Source organism: Mus caroli, unplaced genomic scaffold, assembly GCF_978045245.1.
Source record: "Mus caroli unplaced genomic scaffold, Mus_caroli_1 scaffold_3, whole genome shotgun sequence".
Classification (NCBI taxonomy): Eukaryota; Metazoa; Chordata; class Mammalia; order Rodentia; family Muridae; genus Mus; species Mus caroli.
The window spans coordinates 129,308,622-129,328,740 of NW_028227258.1; the positions used below are offsets into that span (position 1 = coordinate 129,308,622).

The 20,119-nt window shown below is 44.3% G+C and overlaps 1 protein-coding gene across 1 annotated transcript in view; it reads right to left on the bottom strand.

The window, feature by feature from the left end:
- Usp13 (ubiquitin specific peptidase 13) overlaps positions 1-20,119 on the bottom strand; it is a 122,298-nt gene that overhangs the window by 6,439 nt on the left and 95,740 nt on the right. The window contains exons 14-19 of the mRNA XM_021158246.3: positions 19,760-19,848; positions 17,214-17,336; positions 16,421-16,447; positions 15,617-15,760; positions 13,843-14,000; positions 12,389-12,542 (exon numbers count right to left, since the gene is read on the bottom strand). Coding sequence (XP_021013905.1) covers positions 12,389-12,542; positions 13,843-14,000; positions 15,617-15,760; positions 16,421-16,447; positions 17,214-17,336; positions 19,760-19,848 — 695 coding nt within the window. The remainder of the gene's footprint in view (positions 1-12,388; positions 12,543-13,842; positions 14,001-15,616; positions 15,761-16,420; positions 16,448-17,213; positions 17,337-19,759; positions 19,849-20,119) is intronic.

The following is a 20,119-nucleotide window of genomic DNA, read 5'->3' on the forward strand; positions in this document are numbered from 1 at the left end:
AGAAAACAATTCCGTTACAAGGCAGCAGTCAGGAACCCAGTATGCCTCTAAACAGAACCTGGGGCCAACAGGAAACAGGCTATGTAGATTCACAGGCCAGTCTATTAACCTTGCTGTGTTGAGCACACATATTTGAGCACACACACATACACACACACAGCATTGCACATGCATGCATTCACATACACACACACTCTTATATGCACACACCCACACACATTCACATATACACACACAGACAGATACAGACATACACACTGATATGGCATTCTATCAGCAAGCAAAATAGACTATCAAAGTACAGCAAGCACTGCTGATGCTAAACTTAAATGCAGAAGCAGAATTACAATCCCCACCCCCGAGTCTGCATCAAGCTTGCAGATCTGAAGGACGCATGAGGGCGAAAAGTTGTTTTACTTTTCTGAACTTGTTTCTATCACTGAGCTTGAAGAAAACAGAAAAGGGAGGAAAGGAAAGAAGGGAAGGGGAAGGGGTCTGGGAAGAGGAGAGAGAAGAAGGACTGGAGGGGAAGGGGCAGGAGAGGGAATGGTAAGAGAAGGAAACTGCAAGGAAGGAAATCACCCGCTCTGCGGAGCTTTGTGAAATTTGGATTCAAATGTCATATGTGGTCAGGAGATAAGATAATTACTATTTTGGAAAGATCCAATGTTTTACACAAGATGTCTGACTTACTCATGCTAAAATCTATGAGGATCATAGGATATCACCAGTCTGCTTTTCGGAAGAGATTGAGTGACCCCTCAGAGAGCAGGGCTATGTTTATTCTCTTCTTAGTAACTCTTGTCACCAAGCTCAGTACTGCCTGAGTTCTTGTTGAGTTAGTTCATGTTGCTTCTACTCATCCTAGACTCACACAACGACAAAGCAAACTCCATGAACACATACCTATCCCCTCAGCAAGCTGTGACAGACTACAATGCGATGGCTAGAAAGGCAGGGCAAGCATCTACAGACTTTCACAGTAATGGGTGAGAAACCTTCTTAAATGATTAAGAGACATTTAAACAGGCTTACATATCCATTCCCCAGCTCTCAACTTTCCATGGTCTTTTTCCATAAAGAAGGTCCCCAGCCTCAACATGCTTTCCTTTCCTTACCCCAATTGTTTTTACCTGATGATCAAACCCTCCTTCCCAAATACTTGTCCCTGGACATGACCTCTTGGCAGTCCAGATGCCACACTGATGATCTCCCATCTGTTCCATCTTCTGGTACCCCTCACCTACAAAAGTCAGTACCTGTAACTTTGATTTCAGATGTTTATTTCCTAGCACTCACTTTCTGGTTAATCCCACCCCGTCTCCTGGAATAAATGCTATTGCATCCATAGCTTCATATCTAGAATGCTAACCATTCATAACAACTGTCTAAGCATGAGAGTTACATGTCTGCAATCTCAGAATGAAGTAGGCTGAGGCAGGAGGATGAAGAGTTTGAGACCTTAACTCAAAAGAGAAAGAAAGAAACAAAGAGAGAGAGAAAGAGGAAAGAGAGGGAGAAAGAGGAGAGAGAGAGAGAGAGAGAGAGAGAGAGAGAGAGAGGAGAAGGAAGGAAGGAAGGAAGGAAGGAAGGAAGGAAGGAAGGAAGGAAGGAAGGAAGGAAGGAAGGAAGGAAAGAGAAAGGAGGAAAATGAAACCAGACCATAACCACAACGTGTGTCCATTGCTCTTGTTTCCAGCAACCTTGCAATGTCCTCTTGTCAGTTCTAAGACTATCAATATAGTCATTGTGTTTTTCTACATCTAAGATCATGTCACCTAGTTACCTTTTATTGGGTTGAGGAAGCTTCCTTTATCCCTGGTTTATTGATAGTTTTCCCTGAGCTTTACCATCCCAATCAATGGCAACTCCAGTCTTCTAATAACTTGGGTCAAAAGTCTTGATATCTCTCTTGTTCTTTATATCTCACCAAATCACTAGTAAACCCAGTCGACATGCCCTTCAAAATATATCCAGAAGCCAGCCATCACACCCCTTTCCACTCGTTCCTCTGGGTCCAAGTCACCAGGGTCCTTCTCTGGACTGGTTATAAGTCCCCTGATTTCTGCCCCTACCTTGTCCCTGACAATTTGAACTACTCTGGGCATGGCTCCCAAAGTGGTCCTTTACTTTCCTTTATGTTTTTTAGTGGAAGTCAAACTGTCAAAATGTTCCCAGCACTCTCCAGTGACTCCTATAGAGAACCCCCGGTTCTTCCAACAGCCTATGAGATGCCCTGACCCCTTCCCATCTTTCTCCCATTACTTCACTCTAATTGTCCCTAGTAGGTCCTCAAGCACACCCAGTGTGCTCTGCCCTCAAGCCTTCACACCTACCATTCCTTCTAGCAGTCAACTTTTTTCTCCAATACTCACGTGACTCAAGGCTACCTTATAAACCCTCACGTATCTTCTGCCTCACCCCACCCCGGGCTGTTGCCTCTCCCTGCTTTGGTGTCCAAACAACGCCAAGTGCCACATGATGTCACATACTTATCTACCGACTATTAGCTCAGTCTAGAGCATGCCTGGCACAGACAGACAGTTTGTCATTTTTCTTAAGATAGTCTAGGCATAGGAAAATGATTTTTATGAGATTGTTGGAATACTTTAATAAGTGAAAGAGGCAAGTAATTCTTCCCATGTTCATCCTTGTTTCTATAGCTTCTTGTATTGTATATAGTTTAATAAACCTCATATCAACATGTAAATGTGGGTGTACACTGATAAATCAGTATTAACAGGAAATCAATCATCTGCTAAATTTCTCTCATTATCATATTGACGGGATGAAATGGAATCTGAGATTAAAAATCAGAAGCCAGGAGAAAAGAGTTGCAATGACAGTCATCATAACTGGGATTCAATTTTCAAAAGACTGATCCAGAGATTTTACATTTGTCTCCCCTCCTCTGAGCCTCCCTCCCAGGCTAAGAACCCACTCTGCCTCAATAGGCTGGAAATGCTACTGAGAAACCTTCCCTTAATACCAAGTGGTTTTGTAAGCAAACCTCTTTGGAATAATTTTATGTCAATTCCCAACTTTCATCTGAAAAGACACAATGCTGCTATCTCCAAGTGCAGCTCCTCTGTAGGTGTTTATGAAGAGAGGACACAGTATTCCCAAGATTTTTCCACCCCACCACCTCTACCCTAACACAGTATCATCAGCAGTTTAGCACTGAAGGAGCAGTTCCTACCCCAAGCCAGGACTGTCATGTTGTTCATACACTCACATAGCCAAAATGACCAGCCAGATGGAGTTAGACAAATCTAAATGTTATCAACAGAACCCTACCATTAACCCCAGTCTTAGATTTCTAATGTTGTGATAAAATACCATGACCAAAGTAACTTGGAGTCAAAAGGATTTATTTTAGCTTATAATTCTCAGGCCGCAAAATATGTCAGGGCAGTAACCTGGAGGCAGGAACTGAAGCAAAGGCCATCGGAGTGTGCTGCTCAGTGGCTTGCTCCTTAAAGCTTGCTTAGACTGGTTTCTTATACTGACACCATATGTCCAAGGGTAGCAATGCCCACAGTGGGCTGAGCCCTCCTACATCAATCAAGAAAATAAACCACAGACTTGCCTACAAGGCCAAACTCATAGAAGAATTTTCTCTATTAAGATTCTTTCTTCACAAATGACCCTAGCTTGTGTCAGGTTGACATAAAACCAATTCACAAGGCACTTTCTCCTCTTCAGTTAAGAACTAATAGATGTGTATACTCAGAATCATAAAGATTTGAAGTTTAGCATGAATCCCAGGCCCATAATTTAAATTAACCATGTTTATCAATATGAGCAACTTCCCCATGCATTATTCAAAACTTCCTACGAGGGACTGTCAGCAAAAGAGAGGATCTCTTTCAACACATTTGCAGAAGCTAAGTAGGTAAAAGATGCCAATTTCTATCTGTTTCCAAAATGACTGGAATGAAATGACTAGAGCCAATGGGAAAGCTACCCATGATTTTCCTCCAATTCCGCTGAGATCCTGTCCCAAAACAAGAGCCTCATCATGCATATCCCTTCCTAGACAAAAAGAAAACACAGCTTGAGACCAAAGTAAATACCTCAGAATTGTTGACTTTCAACAGAGACACATTCAAAGTACCTGGAACAGTTTGATGTGCCTGCACAACTGCTACATTCTCCATCTGAAAAGGAGCATCCGTCCAACAACCAGACCAAAGCTACCTGTGAAGCAAACACTCTTCTTCCACCCAAAGCTTGCTCTGCATGGACTTTATGAAAACTAGCTCGGTCTTTCAAAAGGGGGAGGGTCGTTTTTTGTTTGCTTGCTTACTTGCTTGCCTGTTTACCATATGGTACCACCACCACCCCCATCCATCCAACATAATATCAACTGTGCTCTATACTATTGTTCTTTGAGAAAGCAACTGCCAGATAAATTCTGTAAAACTGACTTTTATTCTCCTGATAAACTGTTGTCTTCGAGGCATACTGCTTCAGTCTGCTAACTTTGTCTTAGTCCTAGAAGCTTCTAGCCTCTGTACAATATTATCTGAGCCTAGAATGTTTTCAGTCTCTGAGACTTACTGCCAAATAAGCTCATCCTTTCCTAGCTCTTTCTGATCTCTGGCTAGCTGATTCAATTTAGCTGCTGTGGCTCAAATTCCTCTCCAAGCTAACTGATTCAATCTGGCTTCTCTCCCTCAGCCTCTGCTGAATTGCTCTGCTTGACCTCATACTAACTTTGGTAATATATTCTAATCTTTTGATTCCTTCTCTTTCTCTGGCTCATTTTATCTCCACCTGTGTCTAGCTTGTTCTCTCTCTGCAACCTGTCTCTGTACCACTGTCCTGATAAAAGTTCTTCCTTCCTCTCTCCCTCTGCACTGTTCTCTTAAGGAGCTTCCCTTTCCTCTTTTCTTGTGAGGGTGAGGCATGTCCTATTCTGTCAAATCTTTCTCTGATTCGTCACTTTGTCTGCCCCTCAATTAGGCATCACTTTCAAACATGAGTACTTCCTCCTACAAACCAACCTTACCTTCATTGTTTGGGATTAAAGGTGAGTGCTAAGAGTTTGTATGTGCTGAGCCACACCAAAACTAGAAAAAAGTTTTTTTCAGTAAATAACACAATCTCAGGGTTCACAGTGTAAACCCTGCAACAAAATTCCATCAAAGTTTGAAGGTCAAAGAGGTTGACGGCATTTTAACGTCATGTGAAGTAAAGGTCACGCAGAGATCACCCACAAGTTTGAGATCCCATGAGTCAAAGCCCACCCTGTAGCCTGCTTTTGTTCTGGTGGGAGGGGGAAAAAATGAGGGGAGTATGATACAGCTGTAAACATGACTTTCAAAATCTGAAAGCACAAGGTTAGGGTCGTACTCTAATAATTCAAAATTACCCAAAGCAATGACATTAGCGTAAGTCTGCTGCCTGCACTCTGAAGGGTTAACTAGGTTCATCTTACCACTCACTGCAGAAGTCCCAAACTTAGGAAGCTACTGCCAAGTTGCACCTTTTGGTTAATAGAGATAAAAACCAGTCTCTGTCCCATGGGACCCATATGTTCAAGGATGCAGTTTGAACATATCCACTTTTGATCTAACCCAGGCAAGCTCATCCTAATATTTTTTTGTTAACTTGTCCCTAAATAAACCAGCATCCTAGACTAGAGCTGTGACTCAGTAATAGATCTCTGCCTGGTGTGTACAAGGTCCTGGGTTCTATTCTGAGCACTGCAAAGTAGTCAGTCAGCAAGAAATAAAAGTGAATATCCTACTTATTCAGACATATTTATGCAGTGGTGGTGTCTGACTTGTTCTCCATCAATCAGTTAATCTGTGAAATACATTCACTTCATATTCTTAAAAGTCATAACTTTGCCTTCTTGAATATCACACTTTAACTACATGTCATTACACCAATCAACTCCAGCATCAGAGCACCTGACATGAACCCACTGTCATAAGCAATTACTATATACAGCCAGCACCAGTGTCTCCTGAGGGCAGGAGTGTCTCCTGACCTCAGTCTGCACAGAAAAGAAGGAAAAGCTGGTAGGCCATTTAGAGGCTGTAAAGCCCAGTGGTTCACTCCCATTACCTATACTACAACACCCTTGGCATTTGTATCCTAACAGCTCACATTACATCATTATAATTACAACTGAGTGCCTCAACCTAGTTCACAACATCCAGACCCTTAGAGACAGAGAGAGTACTGACACTGGCACTCCTGGACAGGTCACCAGAGCCTTGACTCATAGCTTGTTACCCACTTAAATAGCCACACATGCTCTTCTGTACCTGCTCAGTCTCCCAACAGTCTTAGTCATGGAACCCAGAAACATAAAAGGCAAGTGCCTCTGCCATAATGTCTCCAAGAACAAGCCACCTAGAAAGTGAGATTGATCCCTAAAGGACCGAAGGCAAAACTAACCTCAGCATCTTAGTCTGTTGCAAGAGAGCTAGGTTTTCCACACTCCCCCATTTGTTCTCCTGACAGCTCCAGTGGCCTGTGCTTGTCCCAAGGCAGGCCAGGCTGCCACACAATCGAGTATCCGTGTAGGGTTGTTAACAGTTATAAAAGAAATCGCTGTGGTTGCCCATTCCTCAAGACAGGACTACAGATAAGTCCCTGGAGTTCTCTGTCAGAGAGCGCTGTCTTCCTTTCACACAGAGTTGGCCTATATGTTTCAAAGAACTTTCTTTGCTTTTGTTTCTCTTGTTTTGGGCCTTAAAAGTTCAGGACTCCAGTGTCTCTAACCCTGACCAGTGTTGATGAGTCAGAAAGCTATAGACTCTACCCGTAGTGCTGAAACACCCTTCTGAATAGAGTCAGGGCATTTGCTTATGTATGCACCAACCAAGGACTCCCGCCTATTTATCCATCTATGTTCCTGAGGATTGAACCTGCAGCTTCATGTGCTAAGCAAGCTCTCTAACACAGCTGTATCCCCATTCCCCATCCTTATTATGATGCTTCAAATTACGAAGATCATGTCTCTCTAAATGTAACAGTCCTCAGGCATTTACACTTGGATGTAAATTAATTGGCTCCAGATAATGGCTTTTAGGGGGAAGATAACTATCCTGGAAGGTGGGAGCACTGAAGTCTGGGTGCTCAAGGACTGAGCAGATGAAATGGGTGTCTGCTTCCTGGTTGAAAACTCTCAGCAGCTGCTGAAGCTGTCTGAACCACAGCAGTAATGCTGGAGGGATGCAGGCTTGAAGTAATCATGAGTAATCATATGGTAATTACACTGGCAATCAGTGGGTTCTTTAAAAAAGTTAAACACTCATTAAGCACGGCATAGAATGGGGATGATTTCGTTACAGCTACGGTTACCCTGATATTGCTTTTAGGGAGTGGTTATCAAGTAAAGTAGCTCAGAGAGGCCGAAATAAAGGCTTGATTCCCCTGTTTAGAAAATGTTCAAAACTCAACCAGAAAGGAGGCACTAGGTCTAAACTGCAAAAGACCCAGCACTAAGGAAGCATGATGAAAAGCCAGTTTTCACCTCCATCCCAGTCGGAAGACATGAAACTCTATGGTGGGTTTGAAACACAGAGAAAGGGGGAGGTGTGTGGTGGCTGCTTAGCAGTCATTGGATCTGATCCTCCTAGTGACAGAAAGGAGGAAGCAAGCCGCTGGCACGAAAGGCCATGACAAGAGCTTCCTTCTGAAGGCTGACAGTGTCACAGCCCTTCCCAAGCAGTGGCACTGCTTGTTCAGTCAGAAAGACAGACAGAAGCTGTCAGGAAGACAGAAGCAGCTCTCAGTTCACTAGCCACGATCCAGAACACTTGGGTCCTGAAGTGTCCAAGATTCCAGATGTTTTTGTTTTGTTTTTAAATATTTGTGTATGTTGGGACCTAAGATAAAACAGATAATTCCTTCTCTATTTCATACATATCTCTTTAACAGAGCTGGAAGGTAACTTATTATTATTTCTAGTGTACCTGTCTCTGACTGTAACCCATCACATGAGCTCAGGTGTAAAATTTTTCACCTGAGGCATCGCATCAATACTTAAAACTTTCAGACGTGGGAGTATTTGGGATCCCAGATGTTAGGATGCTCAGCCTACAGCTCTTTATAACTCACAAGTCCTCTGAATGCAGTTTCTGTGCATGTCCTCCTTGAGCCTCTACCTTGACAATATTTCTGAGTCAGGTACCTGCCTGGCTGCGTGCAGTGTTAACGTAGTGTAGAAGCTTCTGGTAGCCACTCTCCATTTTCTTACAGCTGTGTTACCCTAATACCGCTTTCAGGAAGTGGTTCTCAAGTAAAGACTTCACTTCCCAGCAGGCATCTTGAATGATGGAATAGTGGGTACCCCAAATTCCAAATTTGGCAGGTTTGAGGAGGGCCTAACCCTTTGCATGGCTGGCATGTTTTGAAGTAAGGTTCTACTGCCCCAGACCACATATGAACCAAGCTTCCAGAAGACTCACACTGCTCTCCTCAGCCCAACTTTGGGCTTCCCTGTATGGGAAGCCCACAACTTCAATGGAGCATATGACAGAGTTAGACTCTTGGAATCTGAGAAGGCTGGGACAAACTTCTCTGTGCTGATCATAACCAACATAGCTATAAAGGGGAACCCTGAAAGCCATCTTAGGGCTGTTGGAGATAGTCTGTGTGAAAGTGGAACTGGAACAGAAGCTACAAACAAGAGAACAGAGGCAACCAATTATGAGCCCTAAGCCTTGTGTGTTTTTTTTTTTTTTCTATCCCTAATCTAATGTGCCTTCAGCAGCTATGGCAGCTTAAACATCTGAAGTCCCTCTGGAGTTACACCTGGAGCCTGGCCTGGCAAAGCAATTAGAATCTCTCTGTATGTTAGAAGATGTTATGTAACTATTTCCTTGAAATTGAAGCATTCCATCCAGGGAGAGAGGGAGGGAGGGAGAGAGAGAGAGAGACAAAGAGAGAGAGAGAAGGAGGAGGAGGAGGAGGAGGAGAAGTTGTTCTTCCAACTGCAGAAACCAATGAAACTTACAAGGCTTGGAAAACCCTGAAACTTACAGGACTCACAAGCATTCCCTCCTCCAAGATTCTAGAGCAGTGTGTAACTTCTGGGAAGAAGGGATTCTTCAGTAGATCCACCTACAAGTTGTGCTCCAGGAATGCACCTTTAGAGAGTCCTCACCCATAGTGGGATGGGCATTTTAGTGATGCATAGTGGGATGCAGTCACCTTTGCCTGATTCATAGTCCTGTAAGCAACCCCACTAAACTCCCAGGTTCAGTAAGCTTGACATGGGTGGAACAATTTCTTTGGTCTGTCATTGGTGCCCTATTTGATGTGAATAAACCATTGATCTTTTCTCTCCAGTAAAAATCCCACAACAGAAAACCTTGCTCTCTGCTCAGTTCCAACTCCCTTCTGCTGGTGACCTGAAGCCTCAGTTCAATATAGGCCGCCTTTCCTGTATATATTCTCTCATCTCCTTTTCATTCTTCTCCAGTAACAGAACTCTCCCCTAGCAAGCCATGACCAGGGACCTTTCAGATAAAAGCGACTGCATCCTGGATCAAGTTGCCTAGGGTCTGTTTTGCCTCCATCCCAAGGCTTGCCAGATTTTGTGAACCAATTCATTTTTGCTAAGTTAGACTCAAGATTTCCCAGTATTTGCCTCCTTGAATAAGGACATCTTGCATCTGAACGGCACTCACTACCTTTATGTCAAATATCTCAACCAATTCACCAGCTAAAATGGCTAGAAATAATTTTGGGAATTTAAAAACAGTGTTCTTGAATGGAACTCACATCCTCCCCTGGTTAACCTCTGTGTTCAATGTAACTATAATGGCCTACAAAACAGTCCACCAGATAGGAAGATCAACTCCAAGCCCCACTAAGGGAGGGGTGGCCAATGAGTACATAATGATGTTTCTAGAGGCCATGTGACAGGGAGCTACAAAAGCCTGCAAAGTTTGCGCCTCTCCCTTGAAAACGTCTAAGAAGTTTCATCTGAAAACGAAATAAGTGAAGGCCTAGTACAGCTCATTACATCTTCCCCCTTTTTGTTTCCATGTGGTCAGTACAGTGTGGGTGCGCATGGAGGCCCAAGGTCAGCATCAGGATTGGCTCTGCATCGCTTCTCCACCTTAGCCACTGAGGGCCTCTCAATCAAACCCAGAACTCACCTAGACAGTGGGTATTGCAAGTGAGTTTGCTCTGGGGATCCCATCTAAGGCTGTAATATAGATATATTAAGTACATTTTCAGGGGATCTCTGGCAGCCCTCCTGCCCCACTGGCACCCTCAACTCCAAGGTCTGACCCAAGTGTCTTAAAAGATGCTTGAACGCAATTTTCTGATGTTCTGCAAGGGCAAAATTCAACATCTAGCGAGACCTGGGCATCCTCGCAGGGCCCTAAGGTATAGCAATCCTGAGGAAGTATGTGTCTTTTTGGGGGGAAACAGGCTCATTACTGACCAACTGACACCTGGAAATCTCCATGCCCCTCAGAAGAAAGGAAACCCTGAGGATCAGAGTATTGGGAGAATCTTTTTTAAACGTTTCTCTCCTTCCTCACCTGCTAAGGCATTCTCTGGTTTAATAAAAATCTGACAGTCAATAGCTGTGCAGGAAGTAGAAGGAGGGACTTCTTGGTAGAGAGAAAGAGACCATGAGAAAAAGATAAGAAGAGGGGATTCAGCAAGCAGATATGGTAGAAGATAGACATGAACATGAATGGAGAGGTAGATGAGGTCATGGGGCGATATAGGCAGAATTAGTTGGGTTAGAGGAGCTGGGAGGTAGTCCAAAGTTAAAGGCCTAAGCTTTGAAATATACAAGAGTCTCTGTGTCCTTATTTATATAGCTAGTGGGTCCATAGTAATTAGCAACATCAGAGCCCCAACTCTCTGTAGCCCAATGTCATGGCAGCTTTACAACCCTTCTACCAAAGGGCTCAGCATCTCCAAAGACCATCATGGACATCGATGATGCAGTGAACCAATGGGCCAACAGTTTGGTACAAGCTCTGCTCACGAATCATGGAAAGCTTGTCTATTATGGCATCTTGTGTTTGGGAAACTACTTGTTTCTGGGAAAAACAAAACAAAACCACAAGACCTTGTAGGTCAGTGGTTCTCAACCTTTCTAATAGTGACCTCCAATCAGAAATTTACTTCATCGCTACTTTATAACTGCAATTTTGCTAGTTATGATTTGTAATTAAGTATCTGATATGCAACCTGGGAAAGGGTCAGTTTACCACCAAAGGAGTCACAACCACAGGTTGGAAATCACTGCTATAGATGAATAGAAAATTTAGTAGGGTTGTGTCTTATTCTTTTCCAAACTAGCTAAAATAAAGCATTTCAGTGAGTAAATGCCCCTTTTGTAAAGGAAGGGAAAGGCAGGAGATGTGGTGAGGAAGAAGAGGAGGAAAGGGAGGAGAAGAGAGCAAGTGGCCAAGTTCTGAGCACAAGGTGATGACAACATGGGATAAGTGATGGAGGAGGGACTTCATAAATAGGGATTCACCTGACAAAGGCCTGGTGCAGGCAGGAAGAGAGGATGGTGGCTGAGTGTGGTGCTGTGGTACAGGCTGCATGTGGGAAGTAACAAACATGGCAGGCTGGGTTGTGACTGAAGAGCACCTTGTATGGCAGGCTAAAGAGCTAAATGTCATCTGATAAGAGATGACAGCCCAAGAGGAAGATATGATGGTAAGACAATGCGTAAGATGATGGATCTGAACTTGTCCTTACCTCTGAAAACCTGTATGATCTTAGAAACAATCCATACTATTCCCACCGCATTTTCTCACCTGTGAAATTGGCTATGGCAAGAATTCAAGGAATGCTTATATACAAAGTACTTATGGTAGTGCCTGGAATCCAGCCACTACATAATAGGTGGCTACTGACAGACAGAACCAGTCTGCCTGTGGCACCACTTGTCACTTGAAACAGCCCTTCATAAAACTATCAGCCATCAGCCTGGAAATGGGAGCGTCCTGCATCTAAGATTGCTTTTCTATATTCACAGCATTCCTCTATGAATAGCAATGCTTCTTTTGGCCAAAGCTGTCATGCTTCATGAAGAAATGTAACCCTCACTGGAAAGACACAGTTGAATTGGACATGTAGCTCCATTGAGCAAGTGCTTGTCTAGGTTGGCAAGGCCTTGGTTCAATACCTAGCATACACAGAAAGGAAAAAGTCTAAACTGGTACATAACACACACACACACACACACTCTTATAGCATGATTCTACATTATCTAGATTTTCATCAAACCATGGCAGCCAACGTGGCAGGATACACCATTTATGAGAGGTCAGCTCTGTACTAAAATTGACATCAAAGGTTTCAATACATGGATGGAGGAGAAGTTGTGGACCGAGAAACTCTCATGACTGCTGAGGTGGTGTTTAGGGCAGGGACTTACTTCCAGACCCATCCTTCACTCTGGGCCCCTCTGGCTTGGCCTCAGACACGATGTTGGCATTTGCATTGTTCTCCATCTCAATCACAAAGTCACTGTCCTCTTCAAACTCGGGGTGGCTGAAGATCCAGTCCAGTGCTCTTTCCAGGTTATGATTCTGAGGAAAGGAAGTTCACAATGTACTGAGCATTCAGGCCTCATCACGTCCCAAACATCTGCACCAGATGTCAAGCAGCTAGGCAGGAGGCCTGAATGAAGTGATGCCAAGTACCTCTGAGTGAGAAGCTGGGACTCTGCCATTCTCCCACCTATACCCTACCACTGCAGTCGGCAGAAAACGGTTCAGAGCAGCACATCAGCTCCGAAGTTTCCACTTGTCTTAGCTCAGTGGTGCTGCAGGCTGGTGCCAAGGGCAAGGGTGTAAAAGGGGAAGGGCAGGATTCACATGCAGCCCTTTCTACAGCCTATCTTTCCTACTGAATGCATCTCCTGCAGATGATTCTGGGAGTGAAGATGCCAGTGTGCACACCGGGTCAGTGCCTCCATGTCTTAAGTACTGGAAGAATGGGAGAACAGATGACCCCTTAGCTAATGGTTTTAATGGAACTCCAAATGGTTCAAACCAACCCATCATGAAGTTATTCTCCCCTTCCCCTGTTTTTTGACAGCACTAACAAGCTAAAGGATTTGTTTGGATATAGAAACTTCAATGAAGCAAGTAGAGCTCAAGAAAGCACCCAAGGGGGAAAGTCTCTGGTTGAAATAGTTTGAGAATTTTAAAGGGAAAATTCCCATGACCTGGCCAAAACTCACTATGGCCTCAGCAATAGGTCCTGGTAGGTACCAGGTTAGGACAGGCAAAAGGACCTAGGAGCCAAAAGCCACTCAGAATGAAACCTGATGTGACAGGGGACGGTAGGTTTTAGCGTACTTCCCTGACTATTAAACGGATACCTACACCCATCCTGTCTCCAAATAAATGGAGATGTTCACAACTACCAGAAGAACCTCTTCTTTGTAGATGGACCCAGCAGCAGAGAACTCCAAGACATATTTTGAGAACCCTCGGAACATATTTTTCCAAGGTCCTGATATCAAAAAAGCATGACTTCATCTTAAGAACTTTCTTCCCAAGCCAGAGCCTTGGCACCTCTTTGCTCTGAAGCTGTGGAGCTCCAAGCAGACCTGTGAGCCCCACTAAGGAACAGCATCTTAATCGCCTTGCCCAGCTCCATATCCCCTTAGGCATAAGTTCACCTCGAGTCCCTCATTGACTTAGTTCACTTTTGTGTATACGACATGCAAATGAATCTTCATGAGCTATGGTGGGACACAGTCAGACAAAGGTGACATAGAATGATCAAAAGGCCTTGGGAAGTCTCTGTTGCTAAAAAACCAAACTGAAAACCTCCTCCAGCGAGGCTAGGAGTCCCAGGCCCCCAGCCCCCAGTGCTCACCGTTGCTTGTAGAGCCTGCACTGCCTGATTTCGCTGGAATCCCATCGAGGTGATAATAGCTACGATTTCCTCAGGAGGTTGGTTGTCCAATCCAGTAGCACCAAAGACAGAGGCCCCAGCCCCTCCATACCCAGGTATGGCCAGTGGTTCAGCAAAGTCTGCGGGAAACAATTGGACTAAAATCTGTCTGGGTTTTGTCTTGAAAGCAGACATTTCAGGAGCAATGTGGAAAATACCTACAAAGCTGTAAATCAAGGAGTCTTGTGTAAGACTAGACATATATGTCAAGTTAACAGACTTGGGAGGTCAGAGAGCCCAGAGATCAGGTGATTTCCAAACAGACTTTGCAGCAGGGAAAACTGTCTTTTCAACAACAGTGCTAGGATAACTGGCTATCTGCGTACAAAACCACAAAGCTAGGTTCCCCCTATTAAGACCACATGCAAAATCAAACTGAGATGGATCATTATCTTAAACATGGGAACAAAAGATATTAATTTGATAATTAATTTTAATTTTTTAAATCAAAAAACCCACAGGCATCCATCTTTGTGACATTGGAGTAAGTGATAAATAATTTCTTGTATACAACAAAAAAAAAGTATAATTCATAAAAAGTTGTGCCGGACCTCATCAAAATGTAAAAAAAAAAAAAAATCTATTTACAATACACCATTAAAGAAGGGAAGACATGGCAAAGCAGAAAGATATCTCTGCAAATCATGTGTCTGAGAAGAAACCTGTATCTAGAACTTAAAAAGAATTCTTGGAGCTCAATAATAAAAAGGCAAATAACTCATTATATGCCTAGAACCATTAATCACTAGGGAAATGCCTGTTAAACAACAGTGGCATACCATAGTACAGCCAGGAGCAACTATAACAAACTCACTAACAGTGAGAATTTAGAGACTAGACTGCCTCATTCAGCATGACCAAGAGTTTAACATGGTTCAGCACTGGGTAAAATTGCTCGTCAGTTTTAAAAAGTTAGGCATAGAACTACATCAATTCTGCTCAAGAGAAACAAAAGTATAAATCCACATACACAAGAACATGTATGCTTACAACAGTACTAATCAATGCCAGAATGAAGAAATAACCCAACTGTCTATCAGCCCATGATGAAAGGATAAATAAACTGTGGTATGGCTATACAATGGAATACTATACAGCCATAAAAAAGGAAATGCCATTCATGCTACAACATAAGACCCCGAAATATATCATGAAAAGTGATAAAACCTGACACAAAGGGCCTCATGTAATACAATTCCAATTATATGAATTGTAAAAAATAGGCAAATTCATAAGAATTGTAGACTATGCAAAGTAGACAGTGAACATGAGGTGCTGGAGACAACGAAAGCATGAGAGAATCACCTGTCTGTAGCATTTCTTTTGGGTGTACAAACATATTCTAGGATGAATTAGTGGCCTACTTGTGAAGTGACTAAAATCCATGTAAATACACACTTCAGATGGGTGGACACGGCAATGACATCTTCAAAAAGTAGATAAAAGAAGACACTAAGGAAAGGGCCTCACTTCTTGGGTTTTCTTTTTCCAGCTTGAAATACACACCACATCCTTCTAACAATCTTTTGGTAGGCAAACTGTGTACCCCTTGAAGGGAGAAGTTACTCCAAGAAAGCTGTTGTTTAAAAGAAGCCTAAGACTATCTGGCTTAGCTCAGAGTGCAGAAGGTTACCATTCTCTTTAGGGTCACAGCACTGGGAACAAGAACTCCCAAGCACTCTGTGTTGCCACCTACCAGGCTCCTCCATGTGCACGATAATCCAGTTGAAGGCCACCTCAGCTCCAGTGTTCCCAGTGAAGTACACAGCCTTCCTGCAGGCTTCCAAAGGGAAGCCCATCTCAGCCAGCTGCATCACCGAAGACTCATCAATGTCTGAGGCTGCAGAGCACAGCAGAGCAACCCCCCATGAGAAACCCAACTGTGCACTTCTTCAACCCCTCAGAGACTGCCTCAAGACAGGTCCATGATATTCATAAGAAGATATGGTATTACTACCCTAATTTCTAAATGAGGAAGCTAAGAATATAGAGTAGGGAGTGGATTGTTCCAGGCCACACTGGCCTAAGCAGCAAAGCCAAGGTTACCAGGCAGAGCTTCTGGTTCTCAAACCTACACTCACCCTCCTGAGCCATAAGGGCCGCTAAGCAGCATGTCATTGGGTCTACATTTGTTATTCATTCAACTTATAAACCCTTCCACCCAGGAATGGCTGCAACTATCCAGCACCGAACAATACTTCTTTGCTGAACTACCACGGAAAAATCTGTCACCCTGTGGTCTAGAGAGAGGGCTCAGCAGTTAAGAGCACTTACTGCTCTTCCAGAGGATCCTAGTTCTGGTCCCTGCATTCATGTGGTGGCTCACAACCCTCTCTACCTCTAATTCCAGGGCATCTGGCACCCTCTTCTGACCTCTGTGGGCATGTTATTCACATAGTACACAGACATGCAGCAAGACACTCATATATATGTAAGTTTTAAAAACATGGCACACTGGGAACAGATGTAAGACACCAAAAGCATTTTAAAAGATACCTACGGTCTATCAACTGGTTCATCAAGCGGTCTGGAAATGAAGGGACAGTCAAAAGTGAGAGCGAGCTAACCATGGCCAACAGTTTTAGAAAAGAGATTCCCAGACCCTCTCACTCCTGGTTACCCCACACACACCACCTGCAAAACACAGTTCATTACAGTAATGAGGGGAAACAGCAGGCTTTGGGCACTTAGATGCAAATAAAACAGGAAGTTCTGACAGCTCGGTGAGCTAAATAGTTATGATCCTTGCATGTATTTGTAAGAGCACTGTCTAACTGCAAATCAAGGGTCCTGGCCTGAGCTTTATTGATAGGAGCAGTGTGGAAAACCACCTTGGCCTTCTCTCACACTCAGTATCTCCTGTCTGCAAGCCCCCTCTGGAACCACCTGCCGACAGGACGACAAATCAGTGACATCGTCGCAGAGTGTACGTGTCTCAAGTTCACAGTGGCAGCCAGGTTTCATTCCTACGTGTCTAGGATGACCTAACGGGAAGCAGATTGGTGGCGGAACACATTGACTGTTCCAGGCTGGTGGAGGAGAGAGTATCCTTCTAACAGGGCAGTGGTTCTCAACCTTCTTGATGCTATGACCCTCTTGTGGTGACCCCCAACGACAAAACTATTCTCGTTGCTACTTCACAACTGCAATTTTGCTGCTGCCATGAATTGCCATGTAAATATCTGATGTGCAGGATATATGACATGTGATCCCTGTGAAAGGGTCATTCAAAGCCCCCACCACCAAGGGGTCGTGACCCACAGGTTGAGAACCCCTGCAGTGGGCGATGGTACCTTTTGAGTCATCAGGAATGACTATGGGGGGGCTGATGTCAGGAAGCTCCTCTTCCTCTGGCTGCAAGCCCCTGGCTCTGAGATGGCTGATATCTAGTAGGTCTGGCATATCAATAGAAACATCTGCAAAACAAAAGATCATATTCACTGGGCTCTCCCGCGCCCAGGGTCAGATCATTATAAATCTGCTTGTGCTCACTGCATGCATGTATGTAGGCAGCCTACAGGACACTCAGCACAGCAGACTTGTCAAGCCACATGGGAGGTTATTGGAGGGCTCAGGGGAAGGGCAGAGAGTGGTGGGACAGAGGTGCCAGACTGGAAAGCAACAGGTCAGGTGAGCCAGAGATCACAGACTGGCAGCCCAGGCTATCGGTGGCCCAGACTCATTCCATTTGGTGTTCTTGAGATATGGACAAGATTTAATGTTAAAATGCAGACTTCTGGATTTCAAATACCACAAAGCTATAGCACATTCCCCTGTGTTAACTGTTGAGCTTCTGTTCTGGACAATGGTGGCTGCTGTGACCATTCCACACTGACCCCGCTGCTCTGAACTGCCCCAAACATGCTTATGGGAAAGCCCATCTTCCTAACCCATGTCGTTAAGCACAGCTGAGCCCTCCGAGAGGGGGGCCCGTGTACCCTTTACCCAGCAGCTCTCCTTTCCTGGGTGCTGCTTCCTCTTCCTTGCACATCTGAGTTCGAAACTCCTAATTGATACTTTTTCTCGAACTATGACAGTGACTGTGATGATGCTAAGTTATAAATCACAAAGCTCAAAAGTAACTGGCTTAACCTTAAGTGTCTTAAGCATCCGTGGCTGCTCTGGGAGAAAAATAAAGCCCTCATGCCTCAGTTGCCACTACATTTGACTTGCTCAAATGCAAGATTTATAAGCCTAACAGCTGCTGCAAGGCAGTACTGCAACCTATGCAAATAGGAATAGAAATTTCCTATTTCTAGGAAAACTGCCAGGACTTGTCCTTCAGACCTGGAGACCAACTGGAGACCAACTGCCTCCAAATGACACCAAATATGTAAATCCTATTTAAGACAACAAGGCAGGTTGGGCATGGTAGCACATGCCTGTAAACATAGAACTTGGGAAGTGGAAGCAGGAAGATCAGAAGTTCAAGGCTACCCTCATCTACACAGGTGAATTCAAGGCCACCCTGGGCTACATAAGATCCTGTCTCAAAAAAACAAACTAAACAAATAAATAAAACAGTAACCCGAGAACAAAAGCTAAGACAGAAAAGTTAAATTTTAAGGACCAGTAAAACTAAACACAAGGTCAGATTCACAAAACAGACACAACTGTTCCTCAAGAGAAAAATCCAGGCCCTACCTTGAGACTTCTTTAAACCTCAGTCAATAAAATCGGGCTTCCTTTTTGTTCCTTCACAAAAATTCAAAAGGAAAGGCAAGCAAACAAACAAACCAAAAACCCCCGTCCACAGCAGTTCAAAGCCTGAATGGGTCAAAATTCTCAAGTACCTCAGCCTTCTCAGAGGCCAGCGGAGAACAGAGTGGTCAGCACCCTGCCCTCAGACCCCCTCTGCTCCCTAAACTCTCCCCACAAGAAAATCAAGGGTCTCCTGGGCACTGGGAATAAAGCTCAGCACAAAGGGTGATAAACTGGCTCTCTGTGCCCACCAGCACCAGGCTTCCTCAGAAAACATGCTGGCTGTTCTTCCTTCTGTCTCCAGGTCCCCTTCTACCCGTGTTTGGATGACTCTTAAGGCTTTCATCGTTTTGTTGTGTAAGTGCCCAAAAACAAGTCTGTAAGAGACTGGCAGTTTGAAGTCCTTGCTAGAGAAGCTACATGGAGTGAGATACAAATCCTTGCACAAGACCGGAGGTCACGTAAGACTGCTCACATTCAACCCTGGTGGGTAAGGAAATGGTCTTTATGCCTCATCTGGAAAATGGGCCTTCCACACTAAGGACCTTGAGTATTGATGAAAAGACAGCCCAGTGAAGCCCAAACCATATCCTTCTTTCAACTGTTCAAATCAAATGTTTCCAAGTGGTTGGGAGGAAAATGTGTATGATTTAGATGAATATCACATATATATAGCACTGCTGTATCTCAGAGGCAGGGAAGGGTGCTAAGAGGAGGTTATACCTCCAGCTACCTACTACTACAGTGTGGTATCTGGACTGGCAATGCCAACACCATCCAGTAGGTTAGAAACATGGTCGCTCAGCCCACCTACACCTGCCAATCAGGATCTGCATTTTCCAAAGATCCCAGGTGACTTGTGTGTACAGTAACTTCTAAAATGCGCTGTCACAAGGAGTGTACTTCCCCTCTGAGAACCTGATCCTCCCAGAGCTCAGTGGTGAGGGTGTGGTTAGCATATGGTGTTTCTTATTGTAGTGTTTCTCCTAGATTCTGGATCCAGAGAAACCTGGGAGTAACAGAGGAAGCAATGGGGTGGAAGGGACGGGGCAGACGTTCCCACAGCCTCTTTCACATGCCATGTCTGGTTAAGTGGCTCACTCTATAGTTTAAGCAAAAGCATGCAAAGGATACCTACCAAATTTTCTGGGAACCCAGTCAAGACCAAAAGTGAACTTCTTTATCTGCACTACCAAGTATTCAGGGAATGAGGCAAAGCGAGAAGTTCTGGGAAACACAAGGGGAGGAGATCAATCAAACAAGGAAGAAAAGAAAGGCTATTGCTGTCCATGGCTCACAGGCAGCTTTGTCTGGGGCTCCTGGCAATGCCAAGGACTGCCCTGTAAGGAGGAACCAACCAACAGTCAGTACGCCGGTACTCGCACACTCGCTCCAAACCCTGGCTTCTCTACAGCAGAAAATGCTGACTGGGGACACAGTAATCGCTGGGTGCAGCTATCTCACAGTGACTGCTTTGCTGCAGTGCTCTGGAAAGTGC